Below are 17,724 nucleotides of genomic sequence, written 5' to 3'. Positions count from 1 at the left end.
AGCGAAACAATCAATGTATGTTCTGGGAGCATGCATTCCAATTGCCGTGCAATTCATTCAGCTCCATTCCTAATGGTTTGTAAGGGTGAAAACAATTCACATTAAGGCTATTTTTTGCATCAAGTGCAGAGAACAGCTGTAGACCATTCACATCACACAGCATACTTACGATGGCATTTGTTCAGCAGCAGGTACCAGCACAGAGAACCACAGGAGGAAGACCACCGGCCCCATTGGTAGAAAGATCAAATGGTCCACTACCTACGGGCAGAAACAAGCCAAGAGACAGCCTAGCTGCACTGTGGAACAATCCTTTGGCACGCTTTGTAGATATTTCTAGGCAATAGTATTGATTTTAAAGTTACTAATTTACATTGCTGGATACTTCAGTGGAAGAATGTGCGCAACAATGATTGCACATTTTCCCCTGTAGTTAATGCAGAGTTGTCCGCCAAGCTTGCGCCGAGGTTTCAGTAAGAAAAATAATGAAGACGCATAGCCCTCAGATAATGTCAGTCTTAATGGGGTAGAGGAGCAAAGCGATCCACGGGTAGAGGCATACCAATCATTAAAAGTAGCCGCGCAAGATAACAACGCCATGAAAAGTAAACAAAACACTGAAATTCATTTCTGGAGGGATAAAATTGAAAAGCAGGGAAGGCACGTTAAACTTATATCTAACCTTTGTTAGACCACACTTGAATGATAGATAGATAGATGGAGGGTTGGATAGCTAGATAGATAGATGGATGGTTGGATGGATCGATAGACAGACAGATAGATAGATAGATAGATAGATTGATAGTCGATGGATGGAGGACTGATGGATGAATGGATGGGTGGATGGATAGATAGGTAGATAGCGGCACTGGAGAATATATGATAAGAATCACGAGGATGATACCATAGTTGAGAGGTTATAGGTATAATGAACGATTAGAACATGCTGAAGCCCTTTTCTTTAGAAAAGACAAGACAAAGGGATGATCGATTGAGGCCTTTGAGTTAATGGAAGCATTGATAGGCTTAATGTGAAGGACATGTTTGCACTATGGAGAAAGCAAAGCTAGAGTCACAAATGCAAGACCGTCAGTGTTACACCCGAAAGCGAAGACGGAACAAATGTTTTTACCCAAACAGTGGTGAGAATGTGGAACTTGCCGCCACACCGAGTAGCGTGGCCATTTTTAAGGGGACGTTAGATAAGCAGAAAAGGGAGATAGTAAATGGATGTGCAGATAGCGTTAGATAAAGATGGGTGAGAGGAGGCCCGTGTGGAACATAAACATCACCATGGGCCAGATGGGCCGAATGGCCTTTTCCCCTGCTATACACTCAATGTCACCCAATGGCAAGGTGCCACAGGTGGACAAGAGAGCCCCTCGGCGAAGCTGACATTATTCCAACATGTTTCAATGTGTTCCTCTGCACCCTCCTGTTTAATTATTAATTCCTCAGCAAACACTACCAGATGAGACCATCTGGTGGTTGACCTGATTGCTGCGTCTAGAGTCGTTCTATGCACAAGCTTCCCCTTATCAGAACAGTGACAACATTTCAGAAATACTTAATGGGCTTGGAGATGCACTGAATTTGCAGAAGCCGGTATATGAATGGAATTAAACCAGCCCAACTACTTAAACTGTCTCATTTCCACAGTGAAGGCTCGCCAGTCTCTCCCATCTAAGATACTTGAGGAGAAAATGCTGTTTTGACGAAACCCTTGTGCCTAAATGTTAATAGGTTAACTTTGGAGCGATGCTTCGGTCACATACTGGAATGAGCAGTTGCAGTTATTAGATTTGTTTATCTTAGTCCATGTTTTGATTCAATTTGAAAAGTAAAACACTCAGAACGTAGTACATTATTTAATCACAGGGAGAAGCTACTTGCACTCCTTTTGATGCAGGCAACCGGCTGTTCATGAGTTCGAGGTTGAGTGGCGTTAATAAGTAACTTAGATCCAAGTATCAGGTCCAAGGAAGCAGCAAATAAATTGGCCAGAAAAAAGCAACAGACCTGAGGGTTAGGAACACTTTAGAATTCAAGCAAAGAAGGACCAAGGGATTGATTAAGGGGAAAATGGAGTACTAGAGCTTGTGGGGAACATAAAAACTGATTGTAAAGGTTTCTATAGGTATGTGACGGAAAAAAAGATTGGTGAAGATAAATGTAGGTCCCTTACAGTCAGAAACAGGGGAATTTATAATGGGGAATAAAGAAATGGCTGACCAACTACATATATAAATACATACTTTGGTTCTGTCTTCACATAGGAGGACACAAATAACATACCAGCAATGTTGGTGAACACAGGGTTTAGAGAGAGAGAGGCACTGAAGGAAATAAGTATCAGTAGAGAAATGGTGCTGTTGAAATTGATGGGATAGAAGGCCGATAAATCCCCAGGGCCTGATAATCTACATCCCAGAGTACTTAAAGAGGTGACCCTTGAAATAGTGGATGCATTGGTGGTCACCTTCCGAGATTCTATAGACTGTGGAACAGTTCCTACAGATTGGAGAGTAGCTAATATAACCCCATTATTTAAAAAAGGAGGTAGAGAGAAAGCATGAATTATAGACCAGTCAGCCTGACGTTGGTAGTGGGCAAAATTCTAGAGCCCATTATAAAAGGTTTAATAGCTGAGCACTTGGAAAACAATTGCAGAATCGGACAGATTCAGCATGGATTTATGAAAGGGAAATCATGCTTGACAAATCTACTGGAATTTTTCGAGGATGTAACTAGTAGAGTTGATGAGGGGGAGCCAGTAGATGTGGTTTATTTGGACTTTCAGAAGGCTTTCGACAAAGTCCCACATAAGAGATTAGCGTGTAAAATTAAAGCGTGTGGGATTCGGGGTAATGTATTGCGATGGATAGAAAACTAGTTGGCAGGCAGGAAACAAAGAATAGGAATAAACAGGTCTTTTTCCAAATGGCAGGCACTAACCAGTGGGTACCTCAGGGATCGGTGCTGGGACCCCAGCTATTCACAGTATATATTAATGATTTAGATAAGGGAACTAAATGTAATATCTCCAAATTTGTAGATGACACAAAGCTGGGTGGGTGGGTGAGCTGTGAGGAGGATGCAGAGATGTTTCACTGTGATTTGGACAAGCTGACTGAGTAAGCAAATACATGGCAGATGCAGTATAACGTGGATAAACGTGACGTTATCCACTTTGGTAGCAAAAACAGGAAGACAGATTCTTATCTGAATAACTATAAATTGGGAGAGGGAAACGTGCAACTGGACCTGAGTGTCCTCGTACACCAGTCGCTGAAGGTAGGCATGCAGGTGCAGTCGGCAGTAAAGAAAGCAAATGGTTTGTTGGCCTCCATAGCCAGAGGATTCGAGTACAGGAGCAGGGATGTCTTGTTGCATTTATACAGGGCCTTAGTGAGACCACACCTGGAATATTGTGTGCAGTTTTGGTCTCTTTGGCTGAAGAAGGATGTTCTTGCTATCGAGAGAGTGCAGCGAAGCTATACCAGACTGATTCCTGGGATGGTGGGACTGTCACATGAGGAGAGATTGAGTCGTTTAGGATTATATTCACTGGAGTTCAGAAGAATGAGGGGGGGGGGCGGGGATCTCATAGAAACCTATAAACTTCTAAAAAGGACTAGACAGGGTAGATGCAGGAAGGGTGTTCCCAATGGTGGGGGAGTCCAGAACCGGGGTCTCAGTCTGAGGATAGGACTGAGATGAGGAGAAATTCCTTCACCCAGAGAATGGTGAGCCAGTGGAATTCGCTATCACAGAAAGTAGTTGAGGCCATGTTTTCAAGAAGGAGTTAGATATCGATCTTTGGGCGAAAGGGATCAAAAGATATGGGGAGAAAGTGGGAGTAGGCTATTGAGTTGGATGATCAGCCAAGATCACAATGAATGGCGGAGCAGGTTCGAAGGGCCGAAGAGCCTACTCCTGCTCCTATTTGCTATGTTTCTATGTTTCTGTATAACTTGGTACTTGCAGAACTAACATGAATGGCTGCCGGTGTGTGGCAGGTAAGCAGCAGGCGGCCACCCCATGAATCCTTCTATATAAAGTCAATGGAGAACCAGGTACCAGTCCGATGATAAGCAAGTTTTTTCATACTGTAAATTCGAGTCCGCTCGTTGAATAATGCATGACGCAATGAGCAAAACAAAACTGCCAAAACGAACATGAAATGGCGGACTGAGGCTCACCATGATGGAAATTATGAAATATTTCGCTGAACACTATTGCAGAGAGAGAGAGAGAGAGAGAGAAAACCGCTTGTGTCAGCCTCAGCTCAGTCGGTAGTACTCACGCCTGGGAATCCAGAAGGTCTCTTGAGACCAAAAATTTAGACTGGCTGGAAAGCTGACAGAGTATTGAGTTGTCAGAAGTGCCTTGTTTCGGACGACAAAATTAAACGTGTTAAGTGGGTTTACAAACGCCCCCATGTCGCTGTTGGAACTAAGCGCTAGGGCGAGACCCCTGATTTATTTTGCCAATTTTAAACATTCAATCAGCAAAAAAAAAATCTGTTCATTATCATATCGCTATTCATGGGATCTTGCTGTGCGCGTTTCCTACAGTACACCAGTGACTACAGTCGAGAGTACTTCATTGACTGTGGAACTGGGGCGTCCCGAGCTTGTGAACGACGCGGTATAAATACCAGCCTTTCCCTATTTCACGGAGGCCTCAACTTTATATGCATGTGGGAGAGGTTTGCCACTGTCGGATTATCCAAGCTAAAAGGTTTATTTTTCCTTCTGTACACTCCTAGTCAGTGATTTCTCGTCTATGAACGCGAGTTACTGGAAAACGAAACAGAGCAGTTGCACACTTGTTATTGACCCGTGAGTTAAATCCAGAAGGAGAACATTTATCATGATCAAACAGTAGTTAGAATGCATAACAGGATATGTCTTCATTGTCAGTGAGAAGAGTTGACCGATTAGCCAATCTAGTGTCTCCTGCTGGTCAGCAGCGATCCAGAGCAATGCCTCGGTATGCAAATTACTGATAGGATTATTCACCCGGAATTAGGGTTATTACAACTGCAGTTCACACGACAAGTTCTTACTGACTTCAACTGCTACATTTGAAATTCCAGAGAAAAAAAATCATCCCCTCTAAGAACACAAGAACGAAATTTGAATGAAAGGGGCTGGAGTGGGCCATTTGGCCCTTCGAGACTGTTCTGCTATTCAACAACATCAAGGCTGGCCTACGTCAATTCCACCTTCCCACATTATCCTCCTATCCCCTAGTTCTCAAAAACCTATTCAACACTCTCCTGAATATACTCAATGGCTGGGCGTCCAAAGCCTTTTCTGATCTAAAGATCGTCAGTCCTTTTCAATGAATACATTTCTCCTCTTCTCAGCCCTAAATGACTGACTCCTTATTCTGAAAGATTGGCTCCGTGTTTCCTGGGAAACATTTTTTTTAGCGTTTTTTTTAGCGTTTGCCCTGTTCAGGCCCATGTATCAATTAGACTATCTCTCATTCTTTTCAATTCGCTTTTGGAATGTCCAAGTGCCCTGATGCCGCCCCCACCACAACCACCACGCCCTCCCCCTCCCCCACCCCCACTCCACTTTGCTTCAGGTCAGATCCACTATACACAGAGAGTGCAGAGCTCTGAGGTGCAGAGGAATCCTAGTTCATGAGCCGCAGAAGGTCAGTTTGCAGGTGCAGCAAGTAATTAGGAAAACTAATAAAATGCTACCGTTTAAGTGGGGGGAAATTAATACAAAAGTAGGGAGATTATGCTTCAGTTATACAGGGCATTGGTGAGGCCACATCTGGAGCATTGTATACAGTACTGGTCTCCTTATTTAAGGAAGGATATAAATGCGTTTGAAGCAGTCGAGAGAAGGATTACTAAACTAATACCTGGAATGGGCGGGTTGTTTTATGAAGAAAGGATGGACAGGCTAGGCTTGTATCCGCTGGAGCTTGGAAGAGTGAGAGGCGACTTGATTGAAACATATAAGATCCTGAGGGGTCTTGACAGGGTGGATGTGGAGAGAATCTTTCCCCTTGTGGGAGAATCTAGAATTAGGGGGGTCACAGTTTAAGAATAAAGGGTCACCCATTTAAGACAGAGATGAGGAGAAATTTTTGCTGAGGGCCTTCAAAAGGCAGTGGAAGCAGAGTCTTTGAATATTTTTAGGGCAGAGCTCGATAGGTTCTCGCTAAACAAGGGGGTGAAGGGTTATTGGGGTAGGTGGGAATGTGGAGTTGAGGTTACAATCAGGTCACCCATGAACTTATTGAATAGCAGAACAGGCTCAAGGGGCCGAGTGGCCTCCTCCTACTCCTAATTCGCATGTTTGTATGTTCATCTATCCAGGAAACAAGTTGTTGACCGAAATAAACATGTATAGCCTCGTTCTTTTAATAAATCTTAAACAATTACTCCTTCGAATAAATTAGATTTCTCCTCGATAATCAGTTTAATTTTAATATCCATTAATTGTAATCTGACATTCTGCAACTAGAGGATATAACCTGCAAAAAGTCAGCTGGAGATGTGCAAGTATTTTTTGTTTTAATTCAGCGATTTTGTTGTGACCTGTAATGCTTTGCCTGAAAGGCTGATGGATGAGGATTTAATAACATTTCAACAGCAAAATGGAGATGCACTTACAAAGCGACAATCAGGAAAGTGCGACTCATTGTAGCCGTGACCAAATTCATGGGCCATTTACAGGGAGCAACCAAATCGAGAGACCACATACACTGGGATACCAAATGCAGGGTACTCTTTGGAGGATTGTGTGGTTGGAGGAGATTAAAGAAATGGGGAGGGGCAAGACCATGAGGGATGAAGGCAGTATTGGTCAATGGGCACATGGATAATAGTGGAGTGGGAGTTGGTGCAAATTAAGGCACAGATAGCGGAGTTCTGGGCGGCCTCAGGTTTACACCAAGACCAAACCCGGGACCAATTACATCATAAGACCATTATCCAGCGACCACATTCACTGGAAGACCAATTTCAGGAGCCACTGACACCGAGAGACCAAATCCAGGGATCATTGATGCTATTAGTGGTTGGAGTACAAAGTCATGCAGTGAAAACTGGTTCTCATATATTTTTATCCAAGGCAGGCCTCAGGCCAATCTTTTGTTCCAAATGTTCACGCGATGGTTGAAGCTAAGAGGTGCCATGTATGGAGGCATATGAGGATTAGGAGCAGCTGTTGCTAGATTTCAACTCTAAATATGTATCATCTTCATGCATTCCTACTTTAATAAATTTTGACGTATCTAGCTGACGCCAAGTGACAAATATCGAATGAGGCATACTACACTGGGCCACCACATAACCACATACACTCATGGTTCTCCATATTGTTGTTGGTAGAATTCAGAGTCATCATGCCCCATTGATGCTCCACCAGCTGGCATCTCTTCAAGCCTGCAAGTCAGAATCCACTAGCTCACCAGTTCATAGCTGGCCTCACCAGGTAGGTAGCGGCACCCTTGAGGTGCTTTGAGTTCTCCCGAGCCAACACTGCACCCTGAATTCCCACCCTTCTCTATCAAAAAGCTGGGTACAGACATCGACTTATGTGAGGAAGTCAAGATGAGTCATTGACTCGGCACTTCTGGCTGAAGATTGTAGCAAATGCTTCAGCCTTATCTTCTGCACTGATGTGCTGGGCTCCCCCACCATTGAGGATGGGGATATTTGTGGATCCTCCTCCTCCAGTGCATTGTTTAATTGTCCACCACCATTCACGACTGGATGTGTCAGGGCTGCAGAGCTTAGATCTGATCCATTGGTTGTGAAATTGCTTAGCTGCTTTTGCTGTTTGGTATACAATTAGTCCTGTGTTGTAGCTTCACCAGTTGACACCTCATTTTTAGGTATCCCTCGTTAATGTCCTCCTTCACTGTTCATTGAACCAGGCTTGTTCCACTAGCTTGGTGGTAATGGTGGAGTGGGGGATATGCCAGGTCATGAGGTCACAGATTGTGGTTGAGTACAATTCTGCTGCTCATGGCCCACAGTGCTGCATGGTTGCCTAGTCTTGAGTTGCTAGATCTGCTTAAAATCTATCCCATTTAGCACGGTGATAGTGCCACACAATACAATGGAATGTATTTTCAATAAGAAGACAGGGCTTCATCTCTGCAAGGACTGTACAATGGTTACTGCTACCGACACTGGCATGTTTTCCCCCTTGCTGGTTCCTTCACCACCTGGTCCAATCCCTGTCTAAGCAGCTACTCGGCCAGCTCGGTCTGTAGTGCTGCTACTGAAACACCCTTGGTGATTGACATTGAAGTCCCCCACCCGGGATACATTCTGAGCCCTTGCCACCCTCAGCGCTTCCTCCAAGTAGTGTTCAACATGGAGGAGCACTGATTCATCAACTAAGGGGTTGGGGGGTGGGGTACATGTTAGTGAGCAGAAAGTTTCCTTGCCTATGTTTGACCTGATGCCATGACACTTCATGGGGTCCAGACTCGATGTTCAGGGCTCCCTCCAACTGTATACAACTGCGCAGCCACCTTTGCTGAGTCAGTCCTTTGGCTGGGACAGGACATATCCAGGGATGGCGATGGTGGTGTCTTGGACATTATCTCAGGTATGAATCCATGCGTGTGGCTAGTCAGTCTGCTGCTTGACTAGTCTGTGCGACAGTTCTCCCAATTCTTTCACAAGCAACCATGTGTTAGTAAGGAAGACTTTGCAGGGTCGACAGGGCTGAGTTTGTCATTGTCGTTTCTGGTGCCTAGGTCGATGCTGAGTGGGCAGTCCAACTTCATTCCTTATTGACTTTCGTTTGGTGCTACTGAGCCACTCTTGGTGATGGACATGAATGTCTCCCACCCGAATGGCTTGCTAGGCCATTTCGGCAGGCAGTGAAGGTCTGCAACATTGTTGTGGGTGTGGAGTCGCATGTAGGCTAGGCAAGGACGGCAGATTACATTCCTTAAAGGATATTAGTGAACCAGATGGGTTTTTAAAAGATAATGATTTCATGGTCAGATATTGATTGAACTCAAATTCCACCATCTGTCGGTTCGAAACCAGGTCTCCAGAGCATTACCCTAGGTCTCTGGATTACTAGTCCCATGACAATACCACTGCACCACCTTCTCCCCAAAACGAAATCATTTCCAATGCTGAGTTTAGTCTGAGGGACAATGATGGAATTAGATGCCCAAATTTGGCTACGACACCCAAAGTTTGTTTACAATTCCCTCCGGGGTCTGGCCCCTCCCCATAGCTGTAACTTCCTTCAGCCCTGGAACCCTCGAAGGTCTCGGCATTCTTCTAACTCTGGCCTCTTGCGCATCACCGGCTTTCAGTGCACCGAAATTGGCAGCCATATTGCCACCGCAATTCTGGAATTTCCTTGCCAAACATTAAAACCTCTCTAATTCACTCCACACACTCAAGGCGGTGCTTAAAATCTACATCTTAGATCAAGCTTCCAGGCACCTAACCTAATATCTCTTTAGGTGGCTGGGTGGCAAATTTGTGCTTTCATAACATTTCAGTGAAGGGCCGAGAGGCCTTTTAGGACGCCGAAGGCGCTGTAGACAGGGAAGCTGTAACTGCTGAAGGTCTTTTTTCACCTGAATCTCTGTAGAGCTCTGGCCCCCGGCGGACACCAAATTCCTAACTCCAAATGTATTAATTTTAGTTGGTGTAATGCATCGCATGTCTTTAGAGAAGAGACTGGGCTTCACCAGCTGTCTTTCCAAGGAGGCTGCCTGGTCTTTTAGCCTCTTGTACAGTACCGTGAGCGAATTCTTCTTCCAAGTGAGCCGCAAGCTGACTTTGGGCTTGGCAACAGGTCGCAGCGGCACAGCCAGATTCCAATGTTGGTGTCACAGCGAGAGATATCCGGGCCTCTCCAGACTGGTTTAATGCCTAGAACCAATCTACTCGGATGGTTCACCTATTCTTTCCAAAGATATTCCTCGAGTTTGCGAACAATTGATCAATCCGGGTGAATTCTCCGCATAAAATACGAACATAAATCTCGAAAAGGAGCTGACTTATTTACTTACATCAGATGACGTGTTCCGAGTCAATCAATTCTGTGATTTCTAAAAACACTCGCATTTTTATAGCAGCCTCGTTCGATGACCTGGGCGTCCCAACGCGCTTTACAGACAATAAAATATTGCAGAAGAATGGTTAATGTTGCAATATATAAAATGCAGGAGTGCATTTGCGAGCAGTAAAGTCCCATAAACAGCAATTTGATAATGACCAGATAATCTATGTTTTCCTGTGTTGGTTGAGGATTCCATATTGGCTAGAACAATGCGAACTCTGTTCCTCTTCGAAATAGTCTCTTGGGATGCTTTGGTTTACTTGAAAGGGAAAAGGAAGGGCAACTGTTAAATATCACACCCAAAAGACGTCTCCTCGGACAGTTCAGCGCACCCTTCACACTGCGACGATGTGCCATATGTTACTACATCAGTAGATGACTATGTTTCACCGCATCTCCTTCATTCTAATAGGAACGTTCTTTATTGAGATGTTGAGGCAACTTTGCATCGTCAGAAATAGCACACGCTAATTCGGCTTAAAAGTAAAGATAATGTGTCCACATGCTTTTTCGATGCGCCTGAAATTGCATTAACCTCACACCTCCTGCTTACTTATTCCCGCGCAACTCGAACCACATGTAAGCTTCTATCGAATAGGATGGGAAGATTTTAATAGAACGGTATCACCACCGACTCCTTTGTTTCCAATTTTCTTGTTATGATTGCACAATCCTGTAACAAGCAATTGGTCTCCCACTTTATCTTCCAACGCCTCCCATACAGACTCTTGCATATCTCTATTCAGTCGCTATTACCATGGTGATGGTTCCTCGGAGGTTCTCCCGCTTGTCCCAAAGTTTTGTCAACTCTTCTTTCCGCTCCCTCACGAATGTCAGAAAAGATCATAAAGGGCCCAAGCCAATTATCCAGACCTTAAACCGATCTTCTGCCTTAGCTAGGGCCAGCTGAAATGGGGAGACCCGAATGGAAATTTCCTCGCGGTTATCCGGATAACTTTATTTTTATTTATAAATAATTGAAGCGCACTAAACCCAAAAATCCTAATCAAGTGAAATCAAAAAGGCAAAACATCCAAGAGCCGTTATTTCCGGCCCTCTTTACGTGTCCTACCTTGTGCTCAAGCATGTTGGGACTAACTGATACACGAATTAAGCAAGTAACCGTCAGCGTTGGGACACTGGACGTGGATATCTCCAGTTTGTGCGTGGGGCACTGTGGCCAAGTGGGAAGGCATATACCAAAAGCAGCTGAACTGCACATCGAAAAATATCGTGCAAAATAGCACGCATTTTCTGCCTTATGGTTACTATGGCGTTATCGACAGGAAGTACAACTAAGGTAAACGTAATGAAGAAGCGATTAGTCGGCCGTGCGTGCAGGATTCTAATCGGAATTGAAAGGCTACCAAGGCCAGTGGAAAGACAGACATTTGGATTGGCTTAATTTTACATGGGAATGCGAAATGAGGAAAATCCCAAATTAGTGTCAAGTCCACACGTCCCGCCGGCCCTGCACTATATCGGATCTAATTTGGTCAGCACTTTCCAAACCCGCGACCTCTGTCGTCTAGAAGGACAAGGGCACCAGAAGCAAGGGGGCGGCACCCCTGAAAATCCACCCCCCCATCCCCCCAAGCCAACCACCGTGCTGACTTGTAACAATGCCGCCCTTCCTCCATTCTCGCTGGGTGAAAATCCTGGAACTCCCTCCTGAACCGCACTATGGGTGCACCTACATCAGGTGGACTGGGACAATCCAAGAAGGCGGCTCACCAATACCTACCCAAGGGCACTTGGAGACGGGCAATACATGTGGCCTTGCCGACAACGCTCACATCCCCATTAACCAATTCAAAAAGTCCATCACACTTAGTTTCCCGAGGGAGAGCATAAAGAGCTGAAGAATATTTATCCATCATTATACTATCATGACACACATTTTCCTTCTGAACACACAGCAACATCGGCCCGCACAGAGACCAGAATATATTATTTTATTCTTCCATGGGATGGAGGCATCGCTGGCAGAGCCGACATTTGTTGCCCATCCCTAATTGCCCTCGAACTAATTAATTTGCGAGTTCATTCCAGAAGGCAGCTAAGAGTCAACCACATTGCTGTGGATGTAGGCCAGGCCAGGTAAGGGCTGCAGATTTGCTTCTGTAAGGAGGCATTAATAGTTGTTTGGTAGTACAGAACTTGGGTTTTGCTGAAAACAGAGACATGTCGAAGATTTTTGTCTCACACTCATCAGGACACTTCCCAAGAATACCAATATAAGGAGAAAACAACAATTTATACTGTATGAGAAGGAAGTGTTGGTTGGTTGGCCAGTTTGATTAGTAAAGGCGTTGCCATGGAGAATGCACCTAGTGACTGGCAGTTAACTGCTAAGCATTGTTAGAAATTTAAACCCAGCAGTTTGACCCTCATTGGACAAGGCATTGCCTTGAGGAATGAGTCAGCGAAACCTGCCATCCTTACCTGGTATGGCCTACCTGTGACCTCATACCACAGCAACGTGGTTGACTCTTAACTGCCCTCTGAAATGGTCTAACAAGTCACTGAGTTCAAGGGCAATTAGGGATGGGCAACAAATGCTGGCTCCGCCAGCGACACCTCCATCCCATGGAAGAATAAAAGAAAATACGCTGGTCCCTGTGTGGACCGATGTTGCTGTGTGTTCAGAAAGAAAACGTGTGTTATGATAGTATAATGATGGATAAATATTCTCCAGCATTTTATGCTCTGCCTCTCTTTCGAGCAACTAAGTGTGATGGGTTTTTAAAATTGGTTTATGGGGATGTGATCATCGCTGGCAAGGTCACATGCATTGCCCGTCTCCAAGTGCCCTTGGGTAGGTGTTGGTAAGCCACCTTCTTGGATTGTTCCAGTCCACCTGAGGTAGGTACATGCACAGTGCTGTTCAGGACGGAGTTCCAGGATTTTTGCCCAGCGAAAATGGAGGAAGGGTGACATTGTTAAAAGTCAGCATGGTGGGTGATTAGGGGATGGGGGGCGGGGGGAACTTGCAGGTGTGCTGCCCCCTTGCTACTGGTGGCCTTGTCCTTTTAGTTAACAGATGTCATGGATTTGGAAAGTGCTGAGCAAATTAGATCCGATATAGTGCAGAGCCGGAGGGACCATAAGACCATAAGGCGTGGGAGCAGGAGTATTCCATTCAGCTCATCGAGACTGCTCTGCCATTCAATTAGACCATGGTTGATCTGATAATCCTCAACGACACTTACCTACCTTTTCCCCATAGTCGTTGATTGCCTTACTGATTAGAAACCTGCCTATCTCAACAATGAATATACTTAACAACCCAGCCTCTATAGCCCTCTGCTGTAAAGAATTCCACAGGTTCATTGCCCTCTGAGAGAAGAGATTCCTCTTCATCTCTGCTTAAGTGGGCGCCCCCTTACTCTGAGATTATGCTCTCTGGCCGTAGACTCCACCACAAGAGGAAACAACCTCTCAACATCTGCCTTGTCAGGCCCCCTAAGAATCTTAAATGTTTCAATAAGGTCGCCTCTCATTCCTACAAACTCCAGTGAGTACAGGTCCAACCTACTCAACCTCCCCTCATAAGAAAATCCCTTCATACCTGGGATCAATCTATTGAATCTTCTCTGGGCTGCCTCAAATGCTAGTATATCTTTTCTTAGATAAGGGGACCAAAATTGTTCACAGTATTCTAGGTGTGGTCTAACTAGAGTGTCTAGTATAGTTTTAGAAAGTCTTCCTTATTTTTATAGTCTATTCCCTTTGAAATAAAGGCCAACATTCCATTTGCCTTCTCTATTAACCGTTGAACATGTATGTTAGCTTTTTGGGATTCATGCACAAGGACTCCCAAATCTCTCTGTGCTGCAGCCTTCTGCAGTCTGTCTCCATTTAAATAATATTCAACTTCTCTATTCTTCCTACCAAAGTGATTAGCATCACATTTTCCCACATTATATTCCATCTGCCAATTTTTTTCCTTCACTCCTAACCTGTCTATAACCCTATGTAGACCCTTTGTGTCATCCTCACTGCTTGCCTTCCCACCTTTTTTGTGTCATCCACAAATTTGGTGAGAGGACTTTCACTTCCCTCATCCAAGCCATTAATGTATATTGTAAATAATTGTGGCCCCAGCACTGATCCCTGTGGCTCTCCACTAGTTACAGGTCGCTATCCCAAAAATGCCCCCCTTATCCCAACTCTCTGTCTTCTAATAGTTAGCCAATTCTCTATCCATGCTGATGTACTACCCCCAACACCATGGGCTCTTACCTTATTAAGTAACCTTATGTGCGGCACCGTATCAAATGCCTTTTGGATATCCAAATATCTTACATCCAGTGGCTCCCCTTTATCTATCCTGCTTGTTACCTCCTCAAAGCATTTTGATAAATTTGTTAGGCATGATTTCCCCTTCATAAAGCCATGCTGGCTCTGCTTGATTAGATTATGTATTTCTAAATGGTCTGCTATTACATCCTTTATAATGGACTCCAACATTTTCCTGATGACAGATGTTAAGCTAACTGGCCTACAGTTACCTGTTTTTGTCTCCCTCCCTTGTTGAATAAGAGTATTACATTGGCTGTTCTCCAATCCTCTGGGACTTCTCCAGAATCGAAGGATTCTTGGGAGATTACTACAAGTGCATCCATTATCCCTGCAGCTACTTCCTTTAATACCCTAGGATGCAACCTATCAGGTCCAGGGGACCTATCAGTCTTTAGTCTCTAGTACTTTTTCTCTAGTGATAGTTATTATATTTATTTCCTCACCCCTTTTTCCCCTTGATCATTTAGTATTTTTGAATGCTATTAGCATCTTCTGCCGTGAAGACTGAAGCAAAGTATTTATTCAAATCCTCTGCCATTTCTTGGTTCCCCATTATTATTTCTCCAGCCTCATTCTCTAAGAGGCCTATGTTTACTTTGGCCCCTCTCTTCCTTTTGTACATGATGTTAACCATGCAGGTGCAGCGGGCAGTAAAGGCGGCAAATGGTTTGTTGGCCTCCATAGCCAGAGGATTCGAGTACAGGAACAGGGATGTCTTGCTGCAATTATACAGGGCCTTGGTGAGACTGCACCTGGAATATTGTGGACAATTTTGGTCTCCATATCTGAGGAAGAATGTTCTCGCTATACAGGGAGTGCAGTGAAGGTTATCAGACTGATTCCTGGGATGGCGGGACTGACATATGAGCAGAGATTGAGTCAGTTAGGATTATATTTGCTGGAGTTCAGAAGAATGACGGGGGACCTCATAGAAACCGATATAATTCTAAAAGGACTAGACAGGGTAGATGCAGGAAGGATGATACCTAAGGTGGCGGGAGTCCAGAACCAGGGGTCACAGTCTGAGTATACAGGGTAGACCATTTAGGACTGAGATGAGGAGAAATTTCTTCACCCAGAGTGGTGAGCCTGTGGAATTCACTACCACAGAAAATAGTTGTACGTTTTCAAAAAGGAGTTAGATATACCTCTGGGGCGAAAGGGATCAAAGAATACAGGGAGAAAGCAGGAGCAGACTATCGAGTTGGATGATCAGAACTGCAGCGAATATAATGCTAACCAACTCAATCTCTGCTCATATGTCAGTCCTGCCATCCCAGGAATCAGTCTGATAACCTTTGCTGCACTCCCTGTATAGCAAGAACGTCCTTCCTCAGATGGTGGAGCAGGCTCGAAGGGCCCAATAGCCTCCTTCTGCTCATATTTTCTATGTATGTTTCTATGTATGTTTAAAGGAAATTTTACTGCCTGTTTTATAGTACTTGCCAGTTTACTGTCAAAGTTTATTTTCTCCCTCTTTATTATTTTTTGGTGATCTTTTGTTGGTTTTTAAAACTTTCTCAATCCTCTGGTTTACCACTAATCGTTGCCACATTGTTTGTTTTTTCTTTCAATTTGATACTGTCCTTAACGTCCTTGGTTAACCATGGTTGGTTCTTTGAATTCTTCTTCCTCACTGGGATATATCTTTGCTGAGAGTCATGAACTACTTTCTTAAATATCTGGCATTGTTCATCAACCATCTTTTCTGCTAAACTGCTGCCCCAGTCCACTTCCGCCAACCTTGCCCTAATTCCTTTGTAATTACCCTTATTTAAGTTTATCACAGTTGTTTCTGACCAAGTCACCCTCAAACTGAATGCTAAATTCTACCATATTATCGTCACTGTTTCCTAGGGGATCCTTTACGCTGAGATCATTTATTAACCCTGCCTCATTACACATTACCAGATCCAAAATAGCCTGAATCTTGGTTGGATTCACAACATATTGTTCTAAGGAACTGTTTTGAATAAACTCTATGAATCCTTGCTCGTGTCTATCTCTGCCAATTTGATTTTCGCAATCTACATGATGATTAAAGTTACCCATGAATAATGTACAGCCTTTTTTACATGCTCCTATTATCTCGTGATAGCTACTGTCAGGGAGGCTATAGACTGCTCCCACCAGCGCATTGTTCCCTTTGTTATTTCTTACCTCCACCCATAAGGATTCTAGACCTTCCGATCCAAGATCCTTTGGCTGACTTGGCACACATTACCGCCTTCCCCAATTTAAGATTTGCCTCATTTCGCGTTCCCAAGTAAAATTATGCCACTGCCAATGTCTGTCTTTCTACTGGTCTTGGTAGTCTTTCGGTTCCGATTAAAATTCTGCAGCCATGGCCGACTAATTGTTTCCTGGTTACGTTTCCCTTAGTTGTGCGTTCTGTGCCAAATACCGCAGTTACCAGAAGGCAGAAAGCGTGAGCTATTTTGCACAATATTTCCCAATATTCAGCTTAGCTGCTTCGGATTTCCTAAAAGGGGGGAATTCGCACAGTCACCGACTATTTTTGAAAACCTGCATCCGAGGTATATTGTGCAAAGAATTCAAGCTTTCGAATGGTTAAAAATAAAACCGTCCACACACAGGCACACATACACACATACACGTTTGCTGTGGAAACTAGAATGTTGCAATTGCTTAATACGTGATACATAATACATCAGGGCGATTTTGCAGTTAACCGCACGGAGTGCAAATAAGACAACATTTCCCGTCTAGACAGAGAGACCGGTGGAACCACTACAGAATGAGGGAGATTGTAATCCTTTTGTTAGAGGGTATTGTAGCGTGAGCCAGAACACGGCAACACCTTATTTCCTGCATTCCGGCTAAGTTCATTCCAAAGCGAACTATCCCAAAATGCACTTAGATTGCAGTTGCATTGGATTCAAATAACTATCAGATTACCTACGAAATGTCAGTGAGGTCATTTTATTTGAAGAGCGTCCACAATACCACCTCCAGTGTAACGATTCTTAACGGTCTCTCTAGCAAAAACAAAATTTGAACTGTCCTAACTTTGAAACATCATGTGAAACAGTTCCGAGGATTTGAAATGTATTGCAACACTTGTTTTCATACATTTCAGAATCCTCGGAGATGCCGAATTGTTAAAATATAATAAGATTGAATTAGATAGAATGTATGGCAGAGAAACAGGCCATTCGGCCCAATCAGTCTCTGTCGGTGTTTAGGCTCCCCTCAACACTTCTCCATCTTTCCTTGTCTAACTCTACTGTAACCTTATGTTCACTTCTTCCTCGTATGCTTGTCTAGCTTCCCGTTAAATGCATCTATACTATTCGCTTCAAACACTCTGTGGTGGCGA

The 17,724-nt window shown here is 44.1% G+C and overlaps 1 protein-coding gene across 1 annotated transcript in view; it reads right to left on the bottom strand.

Moving 5' to 3' along the window:
* The window catches only part of LOC121291273 (complement C4-like), a 104,299-nt gene extending 90,993 nt beyond the window's left edge, over positions 1–13,306 (bottom strand). The window contains exon 1 of the mRNA XM_041212343.1: positions 13,296–13,306. Coding sequence (XP_041068277.1) covers positions 13,296–13,306 — 11 coding nt within the window. The remainder of the gene's footprint in view (positions 1–13,295) is intronic.
* Between the last annotated feature and the right edge of the window lie 4,418 nt (positions 13,307–17,724).

This window comes from Carcharodon carcharias, chromosome 19, assembly GCF_017639515.1.
Source record: "Carcharodon carcharias isolate sCarCar2 chromosome 19, sCarCar2.pri, whole genome shotgun sequence".
Classification (NCBI taxonomy): Eukaryota; Metazoa; Chordata; class Chondrichthyes; order Lamniformes; family Lamnidae; genus Carcharodon; species Carcharodon carcharias.
Note: the sequence above shows the minus strand (reverse complement) of the source record. Positions and strands in the feature narration are given on the sequence as shown.